The 26,652-nt window shown below is 43.8% G+C and overlaps 1 protein-coding gene across 1 annotated transcript in view; it reads right to left on the reverse strand.

The window, feature by feature from the left end:
• MYLK2 (myosin light chain kinase 2) overlaps positions 1 to 25,949 on the reverse strand; it is a 92,661-nt gene extending 66,712 nt beyond the window's left edge. Inside the window, exons 1-2 of the mRNA XM_077460470.1 lie at positions 25,646 to 25,949; positions 5,334 to 5,592 (exon numbers count right to left, since the gene is read on the reverse strand). Of these exons, the coding sequence (XP_077316596.1) occupies positions 5,334 to 5,410 (77 nt within the window). The 5' untranslated portion in view covers positions 5,411 to 5,592; positions 25,646 to 25,949. The remainder of the gene's footprint in view (positions 1 to 5,333; positions 5,593 to 25,645) is intronic.
• Positions 25,950 to 26,652: the final 703 nt, after the last annotated feature.

Genomic DNA, 26,652 nt, shown 5'->3' on the forward strand with positions numbered 1-26,652 from the left:
ACCTCACCTATTATGTAACTATGAAAATAGAACCACCAACTGTCTGGATTTTGTACACAGGATCGGATCGGATAGTGGCAGATGTCAGCTGACATGTTACCGTTGACATCCGCCACTCCATATGAATGAATGGGGGGCCCCGATCAGGTCAGCCTGAAAAACTAACAGGCAGACGTGATCGGACAGCCGTGTGAGAGGGCCCTAACTGTCCAGTCAGTAGCTGGTAGACATGTGCGCCGTCAATAAATTTGTTTCGTTACGTTTCGTATTAGCTGTTAATTCATATTTGGTAATTCGTGTACGAAATTCAATTTGGATTCGTACGAAATATAAATTTTCGTTAGGTTCGTTAACTTTTCGTAACAATTACGAACGTTCGTTATGATGAACCATCCCTGTGCTGACTTCCTGGGTTTCATCATAACGAATAATCGTAATTAACGAAAATTCTTACTTTGTCCGATTCTGAATCTCCCATCGACTACCAGTACCAGTCTCCCACTCCCATATTAAAAAAGGTCATTTTCCCAACCCCCACTCAGCAGCAGAAGAAAACCTCTGATTGGTCAACAACACCAGTCACATTTCCGTTCCAAGTGTACGAATTTTACGGAAATTCGTACGAATTTTCGATTCATACGAAACTAATCGTACATGTCTACTAGCAGGGCGGATGTGCAAGACCTGGAAGGGCCAATTCACACCCTAACGCTGCATATGAATGTCAACAGACATCAAAATGTTCGTCAATAAATATCGAAATATACTGTCAACAGACGTCAGCATGCGTGAAAACACAACTAAAATGGGTAGAAATGTACAGGCATTTTCCATACATTTTAGCGCATGTCAGTGTGAATTGACCCGAAGTCTTGTCCTCTGGAGTCCAGTGTCCCGACGCTGCAACCACTCGCATCTTTGTTAAGTGGTGGGGTGCTTCGGGGAAACTCCTGTCCCCGCCTGCCACATATCAGTCCCATGTAGCTTAGAGCCGAGTGTTCTGAAACTCCTCCTTGGCACCATGCTACACAAGTCTAATAGGCGGAACTGTCCAGGCAAAAAGGGTGGTAAAGGTGTAGCAGTGTCTGAACTGCTATAAAGCATTCATGAAGTGAGGTGAGAGCTGTGTATGGAAAGTGGGGGAGCGGGGCGGTTTTGCAAAGAGGCAGCTGTGGGAAGGTTGGGGGTGTTGTACAGATGTGAGAGCTGGGAAAGGAGGGGGGATTTGTGTAGAGGTGAAAACTGTGGAGGTAGCTGTGCAAAGTGATCTTGAGGGGGTTGTGCAGATTAAGAGATCTGGGGGTGCAGAGGTGAAAGATGGGGGATTGCAGAGGTAAGGGCTGTAGATGGGGGTACAGAAGTCAAATGTAGAAGGGGGCAGAGATAAGCTGTGGATAATGGGGGTGAAAACATAAGCTGTAGTTGGGCATGCAGAGGTAAGTTGTGGACTGGGAGGATAAGCTGTGGATGGTGGGAGTGCAGAGGTAGCATGTTGACAGGGGGTACAAAGAGGAGTGAAAGAGGTGAATAGGTGAGCTGTGGATGGTGGGATCCATAGGTGAGCTGTGGATGGGGAAAAAAAGAGGTGAGCTGTGGATGGTGGGATCCAGAGGTGAGCTGTGGATGGGGAAAAAAGAGGTGAGCTGTGGATGGTGGGATCCATAGGTGAGCTGTGAACGGGGGGGAAGAAGAGGTGAGCTGTGGATGGTGGGATCCATAGGTGAGCTGTAGACGGGGGAAAAAGAGATGAGCTGTGGATGGTGGGATCCATAGGTGAGCTGTGGACGGGGAAGAAGAGGTGAGCTGTGGATGATGGGATCCATGGGTGAGCTGTGGACGGGGGAAGAAAAGGTGAGCTGTGGATGGTGGGATCCATAGGTGAGCTGTGGACGGGGGAAGAAGAGGTGAGCTGTGGATGGTGGGATCCATAGGTGAGCTGTGGATGGGGGGGAAAAAAGAGGTGAGCTGTGGATGGTGGGATCCATAGGTGAGCTGTAGACGGGGGAAAAAGAGGTGAGCTGTGAATGGTGGGATCCATGGGTGAGCTGTGGACGGGGGAAGAAGAGGTGAGCTGTGGATGGTGGGATCCATAGGTGAGCTGTGGACGGGGGAAGAAGAGGTGAGCTCTGGATGGTGGGATCCATATGTGAGCTGTGGACAGGGGAAGAAGAGGTGAGCTGTGGGTGGTGGGATCCATAGGTGAGCTGTGGACGGGGGAAGAAGAGGTGAGCCGTGGATGGGGGGGATCCACAGGTGAGCTGTGGATGGTGGGATCCATGGGTGAGCTGTGGACGGGGAAGAAGAGGTGAGCTGTTGATGGTGGGATCCATAGGTGAGCTGTAGAGGGGGGAAAAAGAGGTGAGCTGTGGATGGTGGGATCCATAGGTGAGCTGTGGATGGGGGGGGGGGGAATAGGTGAGCTGTGGATGGGGGGGGGGGAAAAGGTGAGCTGTGGATGGTGGGATCCATAGGTGAGCTGTGAACGGGGGAAGAAGAGGTGAGCTGTGGATGGTGGGATCCACAGGTGAGCTGTAGACGGGGAAAAGAGGTGAGCTGTGGATGGTGGGATCCATGGGTGAGCTGTGGACGAGGGAAGAAAAGGTGAGCCGTGGATGGTGGGATCCATAGGTGATCTGTGGATGGTGGGATACATAGGTGAGCTGTAGACGGGGGAAAAAGAGGTGAGCTGTGGATGGTGGGATCCATAGATGAGCTGTGGACAGGGGAAGAAGAGGTGAGCTTTGGATGGTGGGATCCATAGGCGAGCTGTGGATGGGGGAAGAAGAGGTGATCTGTGGATGATGGGATGCACCATGTTTTCTAAGCATTCCCGAGTCCCGTAATCTGTGTCACACATCCGTAAAGCTTATGCCTTGTTTGATACACAATTCTGAGCCTTTTCCACGCCCATTATTTGGTGCTGCTTTACTTCTTTCCCACAAGGAAGAGTGGGGCTGGGGGTGGAAACTTGGCCAGAGAAAGGCTTTGAGTTTTGGGGTGCACACCCTAATGCAATAGGCTGTGCACACTTATGACCCCAGATATGAACATTTTAATCTAAATATATTCCTGAAAAGCCACAAAGAAGATAAATCCACTTAGCATTGCACCAAATGCCCTTGCAACCCCTCTTATTACCTTGATGTTAGCAGTGACATTATCAATGCACTGCACAATAGTCAATTCAAAGAGCACGGCTGTGGGAGGGACCCAGCAGGCTTCATCCACTGCAGGCTGCCTTCAAAAAAACTAGAAGAGGTGGTGGAAACAAGACCAGTCACCCTGAGAGAATGAGGCGCAGTGGCCAGTCTTTATTACAGAAAGCTCCTACACACTAGAATACTGCACAGATCTGGAAGAAATACACAAAGCACACCAAGATCCAAGTAAAAACACATGCCTCTTGTCTATAGACAATATTTGCTTATCCTGGAGTTCAGCTTTAAGGCCATAAATAGAAAATGGACACCTGTTCCAGAAACAACTGTCTAAAGAGGGATTTCTACTCAATTCTGAACGATTACAACTAATTTCCAAAATCTATGTGACTAGAGATAAACTTTTAGAAAAGAATTGCAACAATGAATTTGCACTTGTAAATCATCCATAAAAGAGTACACAAACTATAAAAAAAAATTCCCCTGCACCATGCTGCAGAAAAAAAGTAGCCCCCACCTTTTGTCAGACTGCAGCTTCATATTAGAAGATCTTCCTGTAATAATAGCTCTCTGCTCATGGAAATCCCCTACATGTGCACTTTGTCTCAAAATCTCTTATAGACTACAACTCCACCAGGGCCTGCTGATGCTGGTCTCTCAGTCAGCTCCAGCAACTTCTAGCAGAATGGACCCCCCAGCTAGCCTAACTGGGACCTCGATGAACAGCAAACAAAGCCTGCCCAGGAGGACAGTAGCTCTCCAGGCTGAGATCTCCTCTTCTAGGACAAGGACCCCTCTGTTCCAAGTGTTAGAGTATTTATACACTCTCCCAGCCACCATCTAGGCACCTCTCCACAGGGATTGGCAAGGGCTGCATAAATATTCAGCTGCTAATTTGACTCCCCCAGCCACTATCTTCCAGAACCTTTCCAGACAGACATGAAGAAGCAGTCAACCTTGCAGCTAGTGAAACGCAGACCAGTCTAAAACAATCACATGCAGCTCAACTGATTACAGTGAGCCAGTAGCTACATTTACCTAACCCAGCACCTACCTAGGAAGTTGCTACATAAGCAGAGTGAATGCTCCAATAACAAGAGCGCCTTAATGGGACCTGCTTGCAGGTTGTTTTTCTTTCACAGAAAAAAAGAAGATACAACTTTATAATCAAAACTGAGTAACTTCGAGAAATAGGATATTTTAAGGAAACGTGTATTTGTCTTGAAAGTATATCTTAAATTCAGCTGTTAGACAATTGTCAAATTGAGGGATAGAGAGAAATGGACTTTGGAGGCACATATAAAATATGTTGGTCTGCAGCAGTGTTCCACGAGCGGGGTTGAAATTAAGATTCAGCAAACACCAAATGTGATACAGAATCTCCTGAAGAAGCGATGTTTCTAAATCGCGAAACATGCTGAGCAAATTTTTAAATCTTCAAAGACCTATGAACAGCCTATTAGTAAATGCCACAACCCAGTGGAGGCCTTATTGACAGTTAGCAACACAAGCCCCACAGGACGCACACAAGTGGCACCCCCTTTATGGGTTGATCAATGGGTCCTTTTTACCGCTTTGGATTTTCCAAATTAATGTGTTTTATTCAATGTGCATTGTATATGTAGTTAATATATGTGAACTATTAAAAATGTGTTATAATATGCGCCTCCAAAGTCTATTTCTCTCTATCCCTCAATTTATCATTATTAGGATGTGGCACTTTTTATCTATTGTGTTTTGATTGCCACCCCAGGGCAAAGCAATCAATCTCTTTTCTGTTAGACAATTGTCATCTGAACAAGTGTCCCTATTGGTGGAATTCCCTTAAACTCCCATATTTTAGATTAGGCCTCGCCTAACTGGGGTTCTAACTCTTTCTAAATCTTCCCAAAATAAAAGAAATGGCTTTGAATGCACTTCAATGTTTCTCCTTAAATGCATGAAACCAGCCGTAGCACTGCCTGGCTTGCATGGTGCCTTTTTCTTCAGGTGCTTGGCCCATTCTGACAAGATGTGATGCACTGAAGGCCACTAGTCCTATCCCAGTCCAAGTTATCTCTGAGTTGTACATTTAATGCATAGAGCACTTTCTTTAAAATTTCAGAATAGCACCATAGAATTAATCTAAAGACATGTTCATGCTAACTTCAAACACCATGAGCACCTCTGCGTTACCTGTCTGAAGTTCCTGTCTGTGTCTTAATTTGGCTGATCTTCTCTCCCTTCTTCTTAGTGCCGGAGGAAGGATCCATAGCCACTCCAGAAGTGGCCTTTGTCTCCTGTTCTGTGGTTGCACGCCTCTTCTTAATGATCGTATCTAGTATTGGTTGTGTCTTCTCTTATGGCTGGATCTGCGGGGGTCCCCGGAGCCCCTCTCTAATCCTCAGCTGTTCTGGTGGAAGCTGTTGGATTATTTTGTTGTCCACTCTACTCCCTGAAAGAAAAACATCCTAGTGTTAGATCTTCATGTTACAATGAACCTCGCTGCATATACCATTACACGTGATTATGAAGACAGAGAAGGGGACAGATAAAGGCTCATCTGATCAGCTTGTTTCCAGTATAATCCTGTATGTACACTTCCTCTGCTTATATTAGGAGGAAGCCTTTCATTTGGCCTCTAAGATTCTTTAAAGCCAAACTTCAGCAATATATAAAAGACACAAATGAATGTAGCTTCGGAATAATTAATACATAATAAATGTATTATTTTAAAGACAAGCATTATGTGTACCTAAATATGACCTGGTATCAGCCACCTACAGTTCCTGTACAGCAGGGCTTGAGTGTGAGAGGACAGAGCAGCACAAAGAGCCAATCAGTTCATGTGCTCACAAGGTGCATGCTGGTAGGAAGAGAAAGCAGAGTGACAGAGTGATGAGCTCATCACTGTTCTGCATCTTCTTTCACTGGCCAGTGTTTGGCTGAAGTAGGTCTAGAAGAGTCTGAGCTCAGAGGAAGTGAGTTTAACTACCTTCCGCCTGTCGTATTGTAAATATGGAAGTGCTGTTTATTGGCTCTCCTCACCTCACACTGACAGAGTGTGAGGCGAGGAAAGCCAATCAGCAGCATCTCCTCGCAGGGGAGACCTGTTGTCACGGTCGTTCCACTATCCCGGTCGTTCAAGGAAGACTTACCCGCAGGTTCCCTGTACAAGGGGATCGTCGGTGCCTTCGGACGCGGGTTGGCGCTAACGAACGCACGCGAGTGCATGTAGTCCCCAACAGGCGCACGCGGGTGCGCGTTGACACGAGCGGGCGCACGACGAGCCGAACGGGCGTACGCGGGGTCACGAACGGGAGCACGGTTACCCGCGGGGGTACGCAAACGTACCGTGCGACCGTTCTTGGCGCCCAATTGCCTATTTAAGGGACCTGCTCCTGCTCCTCAGTGCTGTCCTGTCTACAGCGTTCCCGAGACTCCTGCTATCCGTTCCTGTGTGTGTGTTCCTGATTCTGTACCCGGCCTGTTCCTGGACCTTGCCTGTTTGCCGCCTGCCTCCGACCCTTTGCCTGATTGACCTCGCTTCTGCCTTCTGCTCTGTACCTCTGCTGCCCGATTGTTGCCGACCCAGCTCGTCCCTGACCACGCCTGCCTGTCTACCTGAAGTCCAGCACCGACTACTTCTGCGGTTCCTGCCTGTTCACCTGTGCCAGCTGTCCAGCAGTTCCAGTCCAGCACCCAGCGCTGGTTTCACCTGCCGTTCCAGTCTACCACCTGTTCCGGCTGTGCCTACTACCTTACCTGCCGTTCCAGTCTACCACCTGTTCCGGCTTGCCTACTACCAGCTATCAAGCCTGGCACTTGTGTCCTCCGGACTCCTGAATCCCTGTTCCCACCTCCAGGGGCTCTCGAGCCGGAGGCTTACGAGGCGCCGCTCCCTGCACGCTTGGGCTCTCCAACCAGGTACGTGACACCTGTACAGATAATTAGGGCACTGTCACGGTTGGACTCAGCCCTTCCTTCTCTGAGATGGCCGCTCAGCTGTCGGCTAATTGCCAGCTCCTACAGTTACTCAGATGTTGATGATATCCTGCTCGTCAGTCCTGCCTACTTAAGCCATCCAGCCCAGAGGATCTCAGCCTTCGCCTTGGTCAACATCACAAGAGACAATCTCCTGCGTTCCTGTTTAAAGACTTGCTTGGCTGACATCCTTTCTGGCTCCAGATCCTGTTTGCTGTTTTACTGCGCTCATCTGACTATCCATTCCGGTTCCTGAAATCTGGCTATGTTTTGACTAAGTTTGTTCTATTTACTTTTATTATTAAACAAAAGTTTGATTTAACTGTACTTCTGTCTTGGGCCTCTTTCACACGGGGCGGATCAGTAATGATCCGCCCCGTGAAGATCCGCTCGCTCAGCGGGGATCGCTCCGTTGTCCCCGCTGAGCCGGCGGCGAACAGGGCGGTCTCCGCACACTGTGCAGGGACCGCCCTGTCAGCTCTCCGCTTTCCTCTATGGGGATCGGATGAGCACGGATCGTCTGTGTTCATCCGATCCGCTCTGCAGACGGACAGAAAAAAAGGATTTTCCTCCGTCTGCAGAATCGGACAGTTGCGGAGGCGGACAATAGCGGGTGTCTGCAGAAGCTCATCCGCAGACACCCGCTATCCCATAGGGATGAATGTATGCCCGTATTTCATCCGCAAACGGATGGATGAAATACGGACATACCATCCGCATGTGTGAAAGGGGCCTTGGTCTGATTTCATGATTTCTGACAGGCACTGATCATCAGTGCCCTGATTATCACACTGCAGCCCCAGCAGTGCCCATCAGTGACACCAGTCATTTCCCAACAGTGACACCAGTCAGTGCAACCTATTAGTGCCCATCAGTGTGGCATATTAGTGCCTCCTTATCAGTGCCACCTCATCAGCGCACATCAGTGAAGGAAAAAAAAATACTTATTTACAAAACGCCCCTTCCCATTGAAAACAATGGGGCAGCGCTCCAAACCCGCCTGCAAAGCGCCGCTGCAGCGGGCGGTTTTAACCCTTTTTAAAACTGCCCCGCTAGCGGCCGAAAAGCGCTGCTAAAACGACGGCAAAGCGCCGCTAAATATAGCGCTGCTTTACCGCCAGCACGCCCAGCGCCTCAGTGTGAAAGTAGCCTTAAAGCACTTGGGCTTTCACATTGGGATTGCAGATGAGGCTTCTTTCAAGCGCTTCACAGGCGCTTTTTTTTAACGCTAAAGCGCTTGAAAAACGCCTGAAAAACGCCGCAGTGTGAAAGGGGTCTTATTGTGATTTTTTATTTTTTACCAAAAATATGTAGCAAAATACATACTGGCCTAAACTAAAGAAAACAATTGTTTTTGTTTTTTTATTTTATTTTTTGGATATGTATTACAGCAGCAAGTAAAAAAAAATATATTTTTTCAATCTTGTCACTCTTTTTGTTTAAGGCGCAAAAAGTAAAAAACGCAAAGAGGTGATCAAATACCACCAAAAGAAAGCTCTATTTGTGGGGGGAAAAAAAAGGACATTAATTTTGTTTGGGTACAATGTCGCACGACCGCGCAATTGCCAGTTAAATCGACGCAGTGCCGTATCGCAAAAAATGGCCTGGTCATTAAGGGGGTAAAACCTTTCCGGGGGCTGAAGTGGTTAAAGTGATTTCTCTCTACCTGTTAAAAAAAAAAAAAAGTTTGTTTTCTCTTCACTGCATCAAATAAAATAGTTCAGCCATGTGAATATCAATGTTCTCTATGTATAGCAACCATATTACATTACATCCTCGCCGCACACTCAGCCTATTGTGCAATGTGGCACCCTACGACCCATGCCTCCCAGGGCACTCCAACTCAACATAGCCATGCAACCACCCCGGTCTACACACTGTTTACTTAAGCAGAGATCTTCCTGATGGTATGCCAGGCACACAGACAAAACCATGTTCCCAATCTATGTATAGAACATCAGGATTTTCACCCCTCTGGGGCCTGGGCACCGGGCCAGGGATTCCGCCTCATCCTTGGCTCAGGTGGAACGAGTCTCGCACAGCCAAGAGATGGGACTCCCTCCACCCTGAGAACATGACAGAGAGGAAGACAGGGCTCCGAGCATCGGTGCAGAAGATAGCCGGAATGCCACGGGGGTTTCCTGGTGGACAACTGCAGAAACAATTAGACAGGGGCGGCGGCACTCATTCTTAATTAATTGCCAGTTTGTAGACTCGTTACAGCAAAGCTTCACACATTTGGACATAGAAGACACTTTCAAATTAGAAGTGGATTAAAAATTTTTTTTTTTTAAAAATGGAACGTCTTGGACCTCATTGGAAAAAAAATAATTACTATAATTACCAAGAAGGCTGGAATTTGCTAAATGTTTTATATTTAAAGCAGAATTTCACTGTCTCAATCAACATTGACTTTTTTTTTGTATAATCTTTATTTGCTCAGACGTGTCTATAGCATATAAAAACAAGAGAAGCAAAATGATACCCCAGCTCCACTGCCAATATAGTGATCTAAGAACTGTGGACCGGTGCTCTAGCCAGGACGTTCAGGCCCCAAAATGCAGTACTTGAATCATAAAAGGGCTGGCGACTGGGATGCTCTTGAATAAAGTCCTTTATTTGGTTATATGGGTACAGGCCAGGCTGACGCGTTTCGGCTAAGAAGCCTTCCTCACAGCCGAAACGCGTCAGTTTGGCCTGTACCCGTGTACCTATGTAACCAAATAAAGGACTTTTATTCGAGTCGCCAGCCCTTTTCTGATTCATATAAAAATAAGGTGATCATGAACATCCACCGTTCGTCATATGTCAAAGCATATAGTTACATAGCTCCCAACTGTCCCTGATTTCGTGGGACTGTCCCTCATCTGGAGCAATGTCCATCTTTCCTCCTCATTTGTCCCTCATTTTGGTCTGATCTATGTAGATGCATATAAAATGCACTCTTTATCTTTCAAAAAGTGTTTCCCAGGGCTAAAACATTCATCCAAATTCTAAATTGCTGCATTTGTAAACCTTAAGGCTGGGTTCACACCTATGGCATTTTTAGTGCTTTTTGCATTTTGCACTGCAGTCCATTTAACATGGTTTCCCATGGAACATATTCTGTAGTGCAAATTTGTAAAATGCAAAAAGCACTAAAAAATGCCATAGGTGTGAATCCAGCCTAAAAGCCAATATAAAGGAATACTAGTGGTAAAAAAAAAAGCCCTTGTGGATTTAATTAACCTTTTTTCAGTTAAGTCTCCTTTAAGGGGGCGTGGCAGGGGGGCGTGTCCTATGCCTACATATGTTTGCTAGAAGGGGTCCCTCATTCCCATCTCAAAATGTTGGGAGGTATGTACATATAACATACATCACAAATCACCTCGAAGGAGCACAATAAAGAAGAATGAAGTAGAAAATAACATAACATAATAAGGATAAAAAAAACTCTAAAGTGCTGTGTAACCTGCACTGGGATTTTAACCAGAGATCAGCAATATCTTAAGTAACAATGGTGGTCTAAGGCAGACCCAGCAGGAAGGGGGGCCTTGATGACCAAAATAGTGATTGGTGGACCATAGGATGTGAACACCACACGGGGGGGGGGTTTCCTGGTGTCCATCGGATGTCAGGGACCATAATAACAGTTTAAGATTTGTCTTCTACAGATTTTCGTATCGTGTGTACACAAGTCCGCTTCTCAACTTATGGTGGTCATGGAGCTCTTTTCCCTCCCCGGCTATTGCTTCTCCTTGCTCCCGGTCCAGGACTACCCATGCCAACTGGCTCAAGGGGCAGCTGTTTTGGGCCCCTCAATAATAACAGGGCCCTGGGCAGCTGCCCCTTTTTCCCAGAGTTAAAGACAGCCCCCTCTCTCATCCCCAGTCTCCTCTCTCTCATCCCCAATCCCCCCCTCTCCATTTCACCCACCCCCTCATTCTCTCACACCCTCTCTTTCACTCACCCCCTCTCTCTGAAAGACAAAACCAGAGAAAATCCCCAGCTCAACTCAGAAACTCTATCTCTTCCATCTCTCTCTCCCACACCCCTCTCTATCACTCCCTCTCTCACCCCCTCTCTCACACCACACTCTCTCTCACCCCCTCTCTCTACTTCTCTCTCTCACCACCCTAGCTCACCCTCTCTTTTTCTCTCTCTCTCTCTAACCCTCCATTTACACTGATCACCCCCTCCAATCCCCCATGCCACTGATACCAATTCACACCTCACCACCACCACTGCCCACACTCCCCCTAGCCCCAGCAACCAATGGGTGAGCGGTAATAATGTGCAGTAACCTCTAGCAACCAAAACCAATCAGCAAGCCGAAATGATGTGCTGTAACCTCTAGCAACTAATTAGTGAGCAGTAATGTTATGCTTTAACCTCTGGCAACCAATCACAATAGCTGCCTGATCTGCTGCACTAAACTGATTTGGAGTTTAGCTGCTAATTACTGTATGTTTCAAAGCAGGTGGAGAGCAAAACTGCATGGGGGGGGGGGGGAGGGGGGCAAAGAAAATGTTTGCCCAGGGTCCAATCAATATTAAAGACAGCCCTGGGCAGCTGCTTTGGGCCCCTCAACAATGACAGGGACCAGGGCAGCTGCCCCTTTTGCCCCGCATTAAAGACGGCCCTGGGACGAACGAGTGACTGTGATCCTGTTGCTGGTGAGTTGCCACCAGTGATAGGTCTGCCAATGTGAGATGCCCGTTATATAATAGTTTTGTGGAAGCGGCCCTGGGCTTTATTTGTAGGGCAGGAAGTATGTACTACAAGTTGTTTATCCTTAGCTGACTTTATTGCTTCAGCTGTTTCCTTTTGTGCTTGCGAAACCTAATCCAATTAATACTGAACTCCAGGCAGATATTAAAAAAATATATATATAATTAAATTCAGTTAAGAATTTATTAAAAATAATTAAATGTATTTTTTTTTTTTAAACGTAGCTGGCGTAACGACCTAAAATTAAACTCTATATTAGCTTTCTAATTTCCTCGGCATGTCTCAGATTGGTAGAAGGAGGATCAGCACGGTGAACAAATCAAGGCTTTTTTTTTTTCTCTTTGTACAATGATGTCAGTCTAACGTTGTGAAGATGCTTACAGGGTGGGAGAGCCCTGGAGGTTGGGGGACCTCTCTGGCAAAGCTGCCCAGATCAAGACTAGGTGTTAATATTAGTTAATAGACAGCAAGGTGATTGTATCCTTTTTAAATTTATATTATATTTTTGTGTAAAAAAAAAAAAAAAACACACATCTACTTAAAGCACAGGTTTACTTTAAGCAAAGTTTGGATAAAGTGAAGGATGATTTTTACTTCCTTTTTTTTTACTTTCTAACTTGGAAAGTGGCAGCTACGACCCCCTGTCCCCCCATAATGACAAAAGGAAAGTGTGGGCACCTCAAAGCAAAGAAGGAAATCTCACAGGTGGTGAGATAACAAGGTGATTTAAAGAATAGAATCACTATTATCCATTAAACCATAACATGTTTAACGTGATTGTAAAAATTGTATATTAAATAACAAACAGGTTTATACTTATCTGCTCTGTGCAATAGAATTGCATAGAGTGGCCCGGGAATCCTCTTCCTGCCTCCTCCCCCTCCAGCAAGTACCCATATAGAAAGCGGTTTTGTATGGCGGCACTCATTCAGGCTCGCTCATGAGCCTCGCTGTCTTCCTCTATAGACACAGACAGCGGGAGCACCCCCCCTCCCACTCCTTCGTCACTGGCTTTGATTGACAGCAGTGGGTGATATTGGCTCCCACTGCCTCAACAAAGCCTTTGAGACCAGGAGGTGAGGGGAGAGAAGAACTGCAGGCATGCACAGAGCCGGATGGGATGAGGGCTCAGGTCCGTAAAAAAAAAAAAAAGGGGGGGGGATGCTGATGTCTAAACATTTTTGACCTTAACCGCTTCAGCCCCGGAAGATTTTACCCCCTTTCCTGACCAGAGCACTTTTTGCAATTCAGCACTGCGTCGTTTTAACTGACAATTGCGCGGTTGTGCGACGTGAGGACAAAATTTATGTCCTTTTTTTCTCACAAATAGAGCTTTCTTTTGGTGGAATTTGATCACCCCTGCGGTTTTTATTTTCTGCTCTATAAACAAAAAAGAGCGACAAGTTTGAAAAAAAAACGCATTATTTTTTACTTTTTGCTATAATAAATATCCCCCAAAAATATATAAAAAAACATTTTTTTTCCCCTTAGTTTAGGCCGATATGTATTCTTCTACATATTTTTGAAAAAAATCACAATAAGCGATTATTGATTGGTTTGCACAAAAGTTATAGCGTTTACAAAATAGGGGATAGTTTTATGGCATTTTTATTAATAATAATTTTTTTTCATAGTAATAGCGGCGATCGGCGATTTTTATTGTGACTGCGACATTATGGCGGACACATCGGACATTTTTGTTTGATTGTCACCATGTCACACAGGCTTCTAAATGGAGTTGCAGGCATCGGTGGAGTGTTTGTAGGCAAGATGTGGCTGCAAAGAGACTGCAACAGATCTACAGATCTGCAGCACTAAGAAGTGCTAAAAGCAGGGAAAGCGGTATTTTATTAACCACTTGAGATCCGCGCTATAGCCAAATGACGGCTACAGCGCGGATCTCCTTTTCCGGGACTACGTCTATTGACGTCGTCCCGTGCACGAGCGGCCTGTGCGCCCCCTGAGGGGCGCGCACGGTGCGCTCTGTGATTGGCGAGTCCATGAGACTCGCCTGATCACCGATCCGTGCAAGGGGTCGATCCTGACCCCTTATCACGTGATCATTGGCTGACAGCTGATCATGTGATATAACGGAGCCGCCAATCGGCTATTATTCCTCCTCGCGCTGTCAGCGCGAGGAGAAAAAAAAAAGCCGATCACCGGCAGCCGTGATCGGGACATCAGTCCCGATCACGGCCAGCCCTGCTAGTGCCCACCTGCCCCCTGCAGTGCCACATGTATTAAAAGTAAGTGCCCCCCGTCAGTGCCACCCAGCAGTGCCCACAGTGCCACCCAGCAGTGCCCACAGTGCCACCCAGCAGTGCCACTCACAGTGCCACCCAGCAGTGCCCACAATCTGCCTCAAAGGTGCTGCACCCCAGTACCTCATATCCGTGCCCATCAGTGTCATCTACCAGTGCCCAGCAGTCTTGCCCATCAGTGCCCAGCAGTGCCACCTATCAGAGCCACCTATCAGTGCCCATCAGTCCCATCTATCAGTGGTACCCATCAGTGCCCATCCATGCCATCTTATCTGTGCCCATCTTTGCCCATCAGTGCCGCCTTATCTGTGCCTATTAGTGCCGCCTTAACTATGCCTATCAGTGCCCACCAGTGCAGCCTATCAGTGCCCACCAATGCAGCCTATCAGTGCCCACCAATGCAGCGCATCAGTGCCCACCAGTGCAGCCTATCAGTGCCGCCTAATCAGCGCACTTCAATGAAGGAGAAAAATTACCCGTTTGCAAAATTTTATAACAAACTATTAAACATGATTTTTTATTTTTATTTTTTTTGCATCTTTTTTTGTTTGTTTAGCAAAAAATAAAACTCCGAGCTGTGATTAAATACCACCAAAAGAAAGCTCTATTTGTGGGAAAAAAATGATACAAATTTCATTTGGGTACAGTGTTGTATGACCGCGCAATTGTCATTCAAAGTGTATCAGCGCTGAAAGCTGAAAATTGGTCTGGGACTGAGGGGGGTTTAAGTGCCCAGTAAGCAAGTGGTTAAAATAAAACATTAAAACAACAATCGATTAGGTGCCTTGGCAAATCGAGTGTTCTTCTGTTAAGGTTTACATTGACTTTAAAGAGATTTTCAACTTACAAAACAAAAAAGTGGAAAACCTCCTGACATGCTAACTCATACTGCTGATTGTCAGGAATGTTTTTGATAAATCCTGCACTAATCAGCTGTTTTTACAAGGCCGCCACATGGGGTATCACAGGGAGCAAAATCTAAGGGCCAGCTGGCGTTTCACCAGGCGTTGACCCCATGTCACAACTCCTAGGTTCACCCTGCTCTGATATGTGGTTGAGTGCAAGAGAGCTCTTAGTGGCAGCAGTGTAAATGGGCACGGTGCTATGAGGAGGGACTAGGACTGCAGAGCACACTGGAGCAGGTTGGAACTCCGATCTGGAGCACACCGGAAAACGAAAGATGCACAGCTCTGGGTAAGATCACTTGGCAGAGCCAGCACCAGGACACCATGGATCTTTTTGTCTGTAAGGGTCACATAGTGAACAGGACTGTAAGGGTTACATCGTTTCCATTGACCTCCAATATAAGGGTCATTCTTCCCAAAGACCACCACTCATAAAGCATTCTTTCCACTAACCACCAATGTAAGGAGAATTCTTCCCAAAAACCACCCCGTAAGAGGCATTTCTCCCACTAATTATCAATGTAAGGGTTATTCTTCCCAAAGACCACCACTCATAAAGCATTCTTTCCACCAACCACCAATGTAAGGAGCATTCTTCCCAAAAAAACACCACATAAGAGGCATTTCTCCCACTAATCATCAATGTAAGGGTTATTCTTCCCAAAATCCACCACATAAGAAGCATTCTTCCTACTGACCATTAATGTGAAGGGCATTCTTCCCACTGGCCACCGATGTAAAGGGCCTTCTTTCCAATGACCACCAATGTAAGGAGCATTCTTCCCAAATACCACCATATAAGAAGCATTTTTCCAACTGAGCGCCAATGTAAGTGCATTCTTCCCACTGACCATCAATGCAAGAGGCATTCTTCCCACTGACCACCAATGTAAGGAACATTCTTCCCACTGACCATCAATGCAAGAGTTATTCTTCCCACTGACCACCAATGCAAGAGTTATTCTTCCCACTGACCACCAATGTAAGGGGCATTCTTCCCACTGCCCATCAATTTAAGGGACATTCTTCCCACTGACCACCAATGTAAGGGACATTCTTCGAACTGACCACTAATGTAAGAGGCATTCTTCCCACTGACCGCCAATGAAAGGGGCAGTCTTCCCACTGACCATCAATGTAAGGAACGTTCTTCCCACTGACCCCCAATGTAAGGGACATTCTTCCCACTGACCACTAATGTAAGAGGCATTCTTCCCACTGACCACTAATGTAAGAGGCATTCTTTCCACTGACCGCTAATGAAAGGGGTAGTCTTCCCACGGACCATCAATGTAAGGAACGTTCTTCCCACTGACCCCCAATAAACTGGTTTAAGCAGGGGTTCCTCAAGACCTGAAAATTATTTTAGGGTTCCCGTCGGGGGTAAAATGTAGAGAAAGGCTGCGATAGACCATGCCTGCATAATGTATGCTGATATGGACACTTGTAGTCTTTTATCAATATCCCATCTGACAGCATGAAAACGCAGGACCACAATCGGGAGACCTAGACCAAGCATTGGAACCCTATAGCAGGAAGGGTCTAAACAAGGACCTTTATGGCAGGACAACCAAATATTCTTTAATGAAAGCAGCAGTCTTAAAGAGACCGAAAAATGACTTTTAAAATGGAATTACCATGGCAAATCTTATATGAGATTTCAGGGATTGGGCTTACATCCATTCACATTTCTAAAATACGTAAAGAGAAGTAAAACATCTTAAGATTTCCCGTTAAATGACTACCGCCAAGCTCACACGTTGCTGTCCAAGTATTTAATGGCGGGGGCCAAATCCTATTAAAACACAATGATGTCATGCAGCAAGCAATGGTGGTTATGAGGGAAGATTAAGCCACAAGAAAGCTGTTAGTTGACGGCCTTCATTTAGTGTGACAATATGCCAAAACTCGCGCTGCATGAACAAGGGGCGACCAATAAACCAAGACATCCAGAAGATCATTCAGCCAGGATAACTCACAAAGACAATGGAGACCAGCTGCGTGGGTTGTGGATAAGTAAGTATTAAGAATAGATAACGAGGAAAGATGGACTTTAACGGCACGTATAGAAAAATAGCAAAATTTTAATAGTTCATATAAATTCAAGACATATACAGTATACATTTATAAAAACACATGGTTTATACATAGAAAAAGAGCCATTGACTGACTCATGGAGAATACCACTTGTATACTTCCTGTGGGGCTATAGTGGTTGTATCGAAAAGGCCCACACTGTGATACGGCATTGATTGTTGGGTTTTCAAAGGTCCTTAGTAAATTAAAATTTGCTCAACATGTTTCGCGACTGTAGTTGTCGCTTCTTCAGGAGCTTCTGTATTTCTAGTTAAAGGAATAAACTTCAATCAGACCAGTGTTTCTCAATTCCAGTCCTCATGGCCCACTAACAGGTCATGTTTTCAGGCTTTACATTATTTTGCACAGGTGATTTGATCAGTTTCACTGCCTTAGTAATTACCCCAGCTGTTTCATCTGAGGGAAATCCTGAAAACATGACCTGTTAGTGGGCCATGAGGACTGGAATTGAGAAACACTGAATTAGACTAAGAAATCGATAGTAGAATGTGCAATTGTTGTGATACATACACATATGCATGACCATATACACATATATACATCAAATATATGAACTCACTACAAATGGTCTCCTGCTGTTTCGGCACCTGGTCCCTTCTGTGGTCTCCTTCTCCCTTTTGGAGAGGTGGTGGGTCTGCTGCTATGTCCTACCAGCATGGGCTGGCGTTGAAACCCTCTTTAGCACCATTCGTGGTGAGTTCATATACTCGATGTATTTATGGGTATATGGTCATGCATATGTGTATGTATCAAAACAATTGTACATCCTACTATCAATATCTTACTAATTGAAGTTTATTCCTTTAAGTAGAAATACAGAAGCTCCTGAAGAAGCGACAACTACAGTCGCGAAACATGTTGAGCAAATTTTAATTTACTAAAGAAGTATACAAGCGGTATTCCCCATGGGTCAATCAATGGGTCTTCTTCTATGTATAAGCCATTTGTTTTTTTAAATGTATACTGTACATGTCTGGAATTTATATGAACTATTAACCACTTCAGCCCTGGAAGAATTTACCTCCTTCCTGACCAGATCACTTTTTGTGATTCGGCACTGTGTCGCTTTAACTGACAATTGCGCGGTCATGAGACGTGGCTCCCAAACAAAATTGACGTCCTTTTTTTCCCCACAAATAGAGCTTTCTCTTGGTTGTATTTGATCACTTCTGTGGTTTTTATTTTGTGTGCTATAAACAAAAAAATAGCGACAATTTTGAAAAAAAACGCATTATTTTTTACATTTTGCTATAATAAATATCACCCAAAAATATATATAAAAAATTTTTTTTTTCCTCAGTTTAGGCCGATACATATTCTTCTACATATTTTTCGTAAAAAAATAAAAATAAAATCCCAATAAGCGTTTATTGATTGGTTTGCACAAAAGTTATAGCATTTACAAAATAGGGGATAGTTTTATGGCATTTTTATTTTTTTTACTAGTAATGGCGGCGATCAGCAATTTTTATCATGACTGCGACATTATGGCGGACACCTCGGACAATTTTGACACATTTTTGGGACCACTGCCATTTATACAAATGCACTGATTCCTCTGTAAATGACACTGGCAGTGAAGTGGTTAACCAATAGGGGGCAGTGTATGGGTTAAGTGTGCCCTGGGGAGTGTGTCTAACTGTGGGGGGGGGGCGTGGCTACGTGTGACACATCACTGATCTCTGCTCACGATGACAAGGAGCAGAGATCAGTGACACCGTCACCAGGCAGAACGGGGGAAATTATTGTTTAAATTAGCATCTCCCCGTTCTTTCTCCCCGTGAGACGATCGTGGGTATCCCCGCCGCGATTGAGTCCACGCGACCCGACTCACGGAGCTTGTCGCACGCACGCAGGTCTCCTCTTAAAGGGCAACGTATGGGTATGTGATTCTGCCTGTATGAGCCCTTCTGCCGACGTTTATCGGGGTGAGGCGGTCGGCAAGTGGTTAAAAGTTTGATATTTTTCTATACGTGCCGTTATTCCCATTTTTCCTCATTATCTATTCTTTCAATTGTTTAGGATGTGGCACATGTATATTTGGGGTGTTTGATTGCCACCCCAGGGCATAGCAATCAATTTTTTTTCCTAAGTATTAACCCATTTTCTTTTAAAATAGTGGAAGATTCACTTTAAAGGCAAACTATCACAATGGAAGCATTGGGGTGGGGGGGGGGGGGGACTGCCATTACTGTGTTGTACTTCGGAAATTGCTAGTTGCCTGACCCTCTTAGTTCAATTATAATGCAGATAAAGGCTTCTGACTTTTCACTAAGTTCAGCTTGTTTTTTTTGAGTCAGCGACTCATTAAATATTAAAACCAGTGGATCAGAACGAAAGCCAGTCAGCTAGCAGTTTCAAGAGGTCAGCAATGGCATCCAATGTTTCCTGCATGACCTTTAATTTTAGTACGATCTTACCATGAGTGTTAACAAATTTATACTGAGTTTGGAAACACATGCAAGTAAATGGGGAATGCCACGTTTGCTCATCCTTCCTGGTAGTAGTCCACAATCGCTGTGCTTCACTTCTTCTCCATCTGACTTCAAGTCTATGGGTCAGGCGTGGCCTGGCTGACAACAGTCTATAAGGCATGTTCAGGGTATTGCAACTCCCATTCAGGGCCGTCTTTAATATTGATTGGACCCCGGGCAAAACTTTTCTTGGGCCCCCCCCCCATGCAGTTTTGCTCTCCACCTGCTCTGACACATACAATAAATAGTAGTTAGACTCAAAATCAGTTTACTGAATCAGATCAGGCAGCTATTGCGATTGGTTGCCAGAGGTTACAGTATATCATTACCGCTCACTGACTGGTTGCTAGAGGTTACAGAGTATCATTACCACTCACTGACTGGTTGCTAGAGGTTACAGCACATGATTTCTGCTTGTTGATTGGTTGCTAGAGATTGCTGTGGATATGACCTCGTGGGGGGGCATGATATCCCCTATTTACATATAAATGTCGGTAATTTACTTGTAAACACAGGTGAGTCATCTGTATACAACAATAGGGCAGAACTGGGAAGCATTAGTAGCAGCACTTCACACTGAGATATCGGGACACAGCACAGGACTAAAACTTCAAGGGACAAGGGAATTTAAACTGGGATATTTGCCAAGTATGAGGCAGCTGCTTTGGGCCCCACAACAATGACAGGGCCCAGGGCAGCTGCCCCTTTTGCCCTGCCTTAAAAACGGCCCTGCTCCCATTGGGTGCGAATTCCATTCCTAGATATACTGGTAACCCCTAGAGGGAGCATGTATACTCCTGCATAGGACATGATAATTACAGCCAGGTAAAATGAAGACTCTTAAAGTACCATGCCAAGTACCATGCCAGGGTACCGTAAAAGTGATCAGGCAGCTTTAGAGTGTCACTTTTACATGAAAGCCAGAATCGTGTTGAAAAAATAAAAAAATAAACATGGCTGTAGCAGCTTACCAATCTTTAGATGTTGAGGCTGCATTTAGTATTTTTTTTTTTCCTAGGGTTTTTTTTTCCCCCTTTAATTTCACCTGGTGATCCTGTCAGTTACATGCTTCCTATCTTAGGGTGGATACATTTAGTTCTCCACTCTATTTATGGAGGAGTAACACCCTTGAACAGATGCATTATCAACCTGTTGAGAGGGTGGTGCTAGACTGAATAGTAGATGTGTATGGATTTTACTTAAGGCTGGGTTCACATATGTCCGGCTGCAGTCCGGAATCCAGTGCGTTTCTGTTCACCGGATCAGGTGCGATTCATGGGGCAAATTTCCCCCCTGAATTCACACCTGAACCAGACCCCAAAAAAACACACACAGGACCCCCTTTTCCAAACCGCAACGAGGGCCGCCCCGGACATGTTTGAACCAGCTCCACTGAAAGCCGGTCACATCCGCATGTTATGCGAACTGGATGCAGTTAAAACGCATTCCAATTCGCATATATGTGAACCCCGCCTAAGTGACTAACAAATGAGATCCTAACTCCAGCTAACACTTTTTAAGCACTTCCAGCGTTTTACCTTTTGGGATAAAAGATTTCACTAAATGATTAAAAGTTGACGGTTGTAAACAATGTTACATTTTATTTTATTTTTTTTTAATTTCTTTATTTTTATTTTAACAAAGGAAAATTAACAGCCTCTTCTCTAATTGACATACATCACCTGTATATAAGCAACTATATATATATATATATATATACACACACACATACATACATACATATGCAGGTTAAATGCTTTTTTATCATACCTCTAATTGCCACTTTGGCTGGACAGCTTGGCCCGTTAAAGGAATTTGAAAAAATAACAGACCTACTGGCTGGATCAACAACTATGTGACATAGGGGACTCAGAATAACAGATGTTGCTGTGTTACTGTTACTGACAGACTGCATCATATATGGCATTTTTATATTTTGCCCAGAGGAACACTTTAACAATTCCATACATTGTCTAAAATAAAATAAAAAGTTTTGACTTTAGATACATATTACAGTTATTCTTCATTCTCATTGACTTTTATTTTTTTAAACTGATTTTTATTTAGAAAACGCGTAAATCACATCTGTGACAGATATAACATAGCTTTTTTTTTTTTTCTCCCATCAGTTCATCCCTCACAGTTATTACCTTTTGTTCCACCAGTACCTCCCTACTAGATTGTAAGCTCACAGGAACAGGGCCCTCCTTAAGCCCCATACACACTATCAGATTTTCTGCTGATATTTTTCTTTCAGATTTACCAAAACCATATAATATGGAGGTCAAACCTTAGGAGTTTAAATGTGTGTGCAATCAGGCAGGCAATTGCACTACATAGTTTTGGTAAATCTGAAGACAAAAATCTGCAGAAAATCTGATAGTGTGTATGGGGCTTTGTGCCTTCGCACACACGATCAGATAATCGTACGACTTATCGTTTGCATTTAGTTGGATATATATTAAGGGCGGCACAGTGGTGTAGTGGTTAGGACGGCACAGTGGTGTAGTGGTTAGGGCGGCACAGTGGTGTAGTGGTTAGGGCGGCACAGTGGTGTAGTGGTTAGGGCGGCACAGTGGTGTAGTGGTTAGGACGGCACAGTGGTGTAGTGGTTAGGACGGCACAGTGGTGTAGTGGTTAGGACGGCACAGTGGTGTAGTGGTTAGAACTCTCACCTAGCAGTAAGAAGGGTTGCTGGTTCAAATCCCAACCACGACACTACCTGCCTTGAGTTTGCATGTTCTCCCTGTGCCTGCGTGGGTTTCCTCCGGGTACTCCAGTTTCCTCCCACATTCCAAAGACATGCAGGTAGGTAAATTGGCTTCTGTTCAAAATTGGCCCTAGGTTATGAATGGGGGCCTTGGATTGTGGGCTCCTTGAGGGTAGGGACCAACATGAGTGTGCGATGTACAGGGATGGGGACAGTTGTAGACACTCACTCAGGATGGACTGGTGTCTTTATTCAACCTAACTAACTATGAAACTATGAATATCTAGTTCAACAGTGCATTTTGCGCTCTACAAAATGTAAGATTTATTTTTTTCATACGATTCTGGAAGACCTTCCCGTTTGCATAGCTACGTATCAGAAATGATGTCAAATACATGTGACCCCCCCTGTGTCTCCCACGCCTTTTTGGCTGCTTCCGTTCGTATTGTAGAGGCATATTCGTGTATTGCTCTCTGCACGTTTCATTTGCGTGCATTTTTTTACGCGCATTCTCTTAACGAACGGAGAACTGTACAAAGGAACGATTTTCTGTTGGTACCTTGGAGCATTTTCGCGGTACATGTTTCACGAACATGGTTTAGGTTCTCCCATCTCCTTCCGGCCTTATTTTCCTTTTTTCCGATCACGTGTGGTGTTTATCTATGCATTTCTTAGCGGACTGATTAAACGATTGTCGATCGATGGGCTATCGTCCGAGCAAAGTTTTCGTATTTGTCCCTTCGGATATTGTGGGACGAACAGTGGTGATCAGGCTGTCGAAGGCTGTATACTAACGATCAGACTATGGTTGCGATCAATCCGAAAGCGATTTTTATCATCCGATCCCATGTACGAGGGCATAACCCTCTTGTATTGAATTGTGTTGTTGGTGTATTGTCTCTCTTTATATTGTAAAGCGCTGCTAAAGACCAGACTCATCCTGGTTGTCATTTCTTTGAATTATTGCCATCTGGGAGGCGTTTTAGGGCGATTAAAACAAGGACAAATAGATTTAAAGAAAGCTTCTTTCCCAGGGCTGTTAAGGCTATCAATGCAGCAATGAAATTAAAGCGGGTACATAGCGGGTTATTTACTAAAAGGAAAATATTTTGCACTGAAAGTGCACTTGAAAGTAAAGTAAAGATCCAAGGGGGACGTGCAAGGAACATAAAAAAACAGCATTTTAGCTTGCACATGATTGGATGATAAAATCAGCAGAGCTTCCCCTGATTTCAGATCTTCCCCTCAGATTTACAGCGACTGCACTTCCAAGTGCACTTGCAGTGCAAAGTGGATTTGCTTTTCGTAAATAACCCCTATAGTTTTATTTTATTGTCTTGTTTAGTTTAGTTTTTTGTTTTTTTTAATATGAGGGCACTTTTTATACTTTTATAGTAATATGGGGACACTTTTATATATTTATATAGATTATACACTTTTTGGTTTAATTAAATCCTATGTGGTAAATGCATGGTTAAAAATTGTGATGTATGAATAATGTGTGGCGCTATATAAATCCTGCATAATATAAAACTTTCTATATAAGAAAGAAGAAATACATAAATAAAAAATAAAAATAAAAAAATAAAAAATAAAATCGCTTTGAAAGGGCCTAAACCTCCAATATGTTCCCTCTAAACCAGGAAAGGAACGACAGCGTGCTGCTGGACCTTTTATTTTTTATGTTGGAAAAACAAAATGAAAAACTAAAAAGGGGCTGTATTAATACCATTGGGATCTTTAAAAATCCTGTGTAATATAAAACTGTCTATATAAGAAAGAAGAAAGAAAGAAAAAAGAAAAAACATTGTTTTAAATGGCCTGAACCTCCAATATTTTTCTTCTAAATCAGGAAAGGAACGACAGCGTACTGCGGGACCTTTTATTTTTTGTTTTATGTTGGAAAAACAAAATTAAAAACTAAAAAGGGGCTGTATTAATACCATTGGGATCTATAGAAATCCTGTGTAATATAACATTTTCTATATAAGAAAGAAGAAAGAAAGAAAAAAGAAAAAAAGAAAAAAACATAGCTTTAAAGGGCCTAAACCTCCAATATTTTCTTCTAAACCAGGAAAGGAACGAAAGCGTACTGCGGGACCTTTTATTTTTTGTTTTATGTTGGAAAAACAAAATTAAAAATGACAAAGGGGCATTACTAATACCGTTGGGATCTATAGAAATCCTGTGTAATATAAAATTTTCTATATAAGAAAGAATAAAGAAAAAAGAAAAGAAAAAAAAAAGAAAAAACATTGCTTTAAAGGAACATTTTAGTGGTTCAACATCAAAAAAACACCTAAAGGGTAAGGTACCACATCCATGTGAATTGAAACATAAATCAGAGACAAGAAAGGGAAATAAAACTTTCTACATAAGAAAGAAGAAATACATAAATAAAAAATAAAATAAGAAAAATAAAAAATAAAATCGCTTTGAAAGGGCCTAAACCTCCAATATGTTCCCTCTAAACCAGGAAAGGAACGACAGCGTGCTTCTGGACCTTTTATTTTTTATGTTGGAAAAACTAACTGAAAAACTAAAAAGGGGCTGTATTAATACCATTGGGATCTATAAAAACTCTGTGTAATATAAAACTGTCTATATAAGAAAGAAAAAAGAAAAGAAAAAACATCGCTTTAAAAGGGCCTAAACCTCCAATTTACACCAGGAAAGGAACGACAGCGTACTGCGGGACCTTTTATTTTTTATGTTGGAAAAACTAAAAGGGGCTGTATTAATACCATTGGGATCTATAGAAACCCTGTGTAATATAAAACTGTCTATATAAGAAAGAAGAAATGAAGAAAAAAGAAAAGAAAAAAACATAGCTTTAAAAGGGCCTAAACCTCCAATATTTTTCTTCTAAATCAGGAAAGGAACAACAGCGTACTGCGGGACCTTTTATTTTTTGTTTTATGTTGGAAAAACAAAATTAAAAACTAAAAAGGGGCTGTATTAATACCATTGGGATCTATAGAAATCCTGTGTAATATAAAACTTTCTATATAAGAAAGAAATAAATATATAAAGAAAAAAAAGAAAAGAAAGAAAAGGCATTGCTTTAAAAGGGCTTAAACCTCCAATATTTTCCTTCTAAACCAGGAAAGGAACGACAGCGCACTGCAGGACCTTTTATTTTTTGTTTTATTTTGGAAAAACAAAATAAAAAAAATAAAAAGGGGGCTGTATTAATACCATTGGGATTGAGAACTGATTTAAAAAAAGAAAGCTATTGTGAAATAGCTTGTATGTTTTCAAAGTATTAGTCCTGCTTCATTTGTTAATGGTAATTTACAGACTACTCAGTACATTATACGTCGGAGCAATATAAGTAAATAACATAAGAAGGAAATGGTGCAGTTACCTGGAGTGATGTTTTCGGAGCCTCGGTAAGATGCAGTGCCCTGGTCCTTGGTGTTGTTGATCTGATATAGAGAGGGGACATAGCTGTGCTCAGTACACAATGCTGTGGGAGGAGAGAGTATCCTTTACAGACCGGGGTTGCGTTATTGCCACCAGACACACCTGTCACTGTTGGATCTGACTCCTCGGATACGTCCCATTCTTAAAGCTGAAGAATTTAAAGAAACACAGCAACGTCCATATGGCCCTTCTGCCGAACTCCCTACCGTCCCTCCTGTCCCTGGCTCCTATCAGGCTGTCTACTGGCATCTCTTCTTAGAACCCTCTACTTTCTATGCCCACAGAGCGTGCCCAAGTAGGGCACCAAGAGTTAATGCCACGAGCTGGGACACGGAATCCTATCTCCCCCACCTCCCTCCATCCCTCCCCCCCCTGGCTTGCGCCCCTGCACTGGGATTACTGGGACAAATTTCAGCAGCTGGGTTGGGTCATTAGCAGCCATCAGTCACAGGAGTTCCCTGCCCAGGTTGGGCTTTGACAGGCAGGGATGTGAGGATGATCCGACTCCTTGTTTTTGATCGGGATCGATGAGGCTGCTAATCCAGGATCGGACCAGTTGCTGCTCTTAAGAAATTATAAGTCATACCCTTTGGCGGAGAGTTCATCAACAAAATAAAGAATTTGGGCACCAAAAGGTCTGACTTTTTTGTTTTTTAATGTAGAGCTGATGATCATAGCTACCGTGTCTTTATTTTTCCGGTACAGGTTACAGAATGAAAAGTGAAAATTTATCAGTAGCTACTTGTAAAAACAAAAATGCACAATTCCTCGGAGCTTAGAGAATATTATACTGGAATTGTACTCCAGCAATAGTACTCCAGCAAAGCACAGCGCTCGCCATTGAGGCAAGTGGAAAAAAAATAAAAAAACTCTTTCAATCAACATTAACCACTTTCAGACCGGACCAATTTGCTGGTCAAAGACCAGACCACTTTTTGCGATTCGGCA

This window comes from Lithobates pipiens, unplaced genomic scaffold (assembly GCF_037356315.1).
Source record: "Lithobates pipiens isolate NorthernLeopardFrog02 unplaced genomic scaffold, aLitPip1_a1.2 Scaffold_28, whole genome shotgun sequence".
Classification (NCBI taxonomy): Eukaryota; Metazoa; Chordata; class Amphibia; order Anura; family Ranidae; genus Lithobates; species Lithobates pipiens.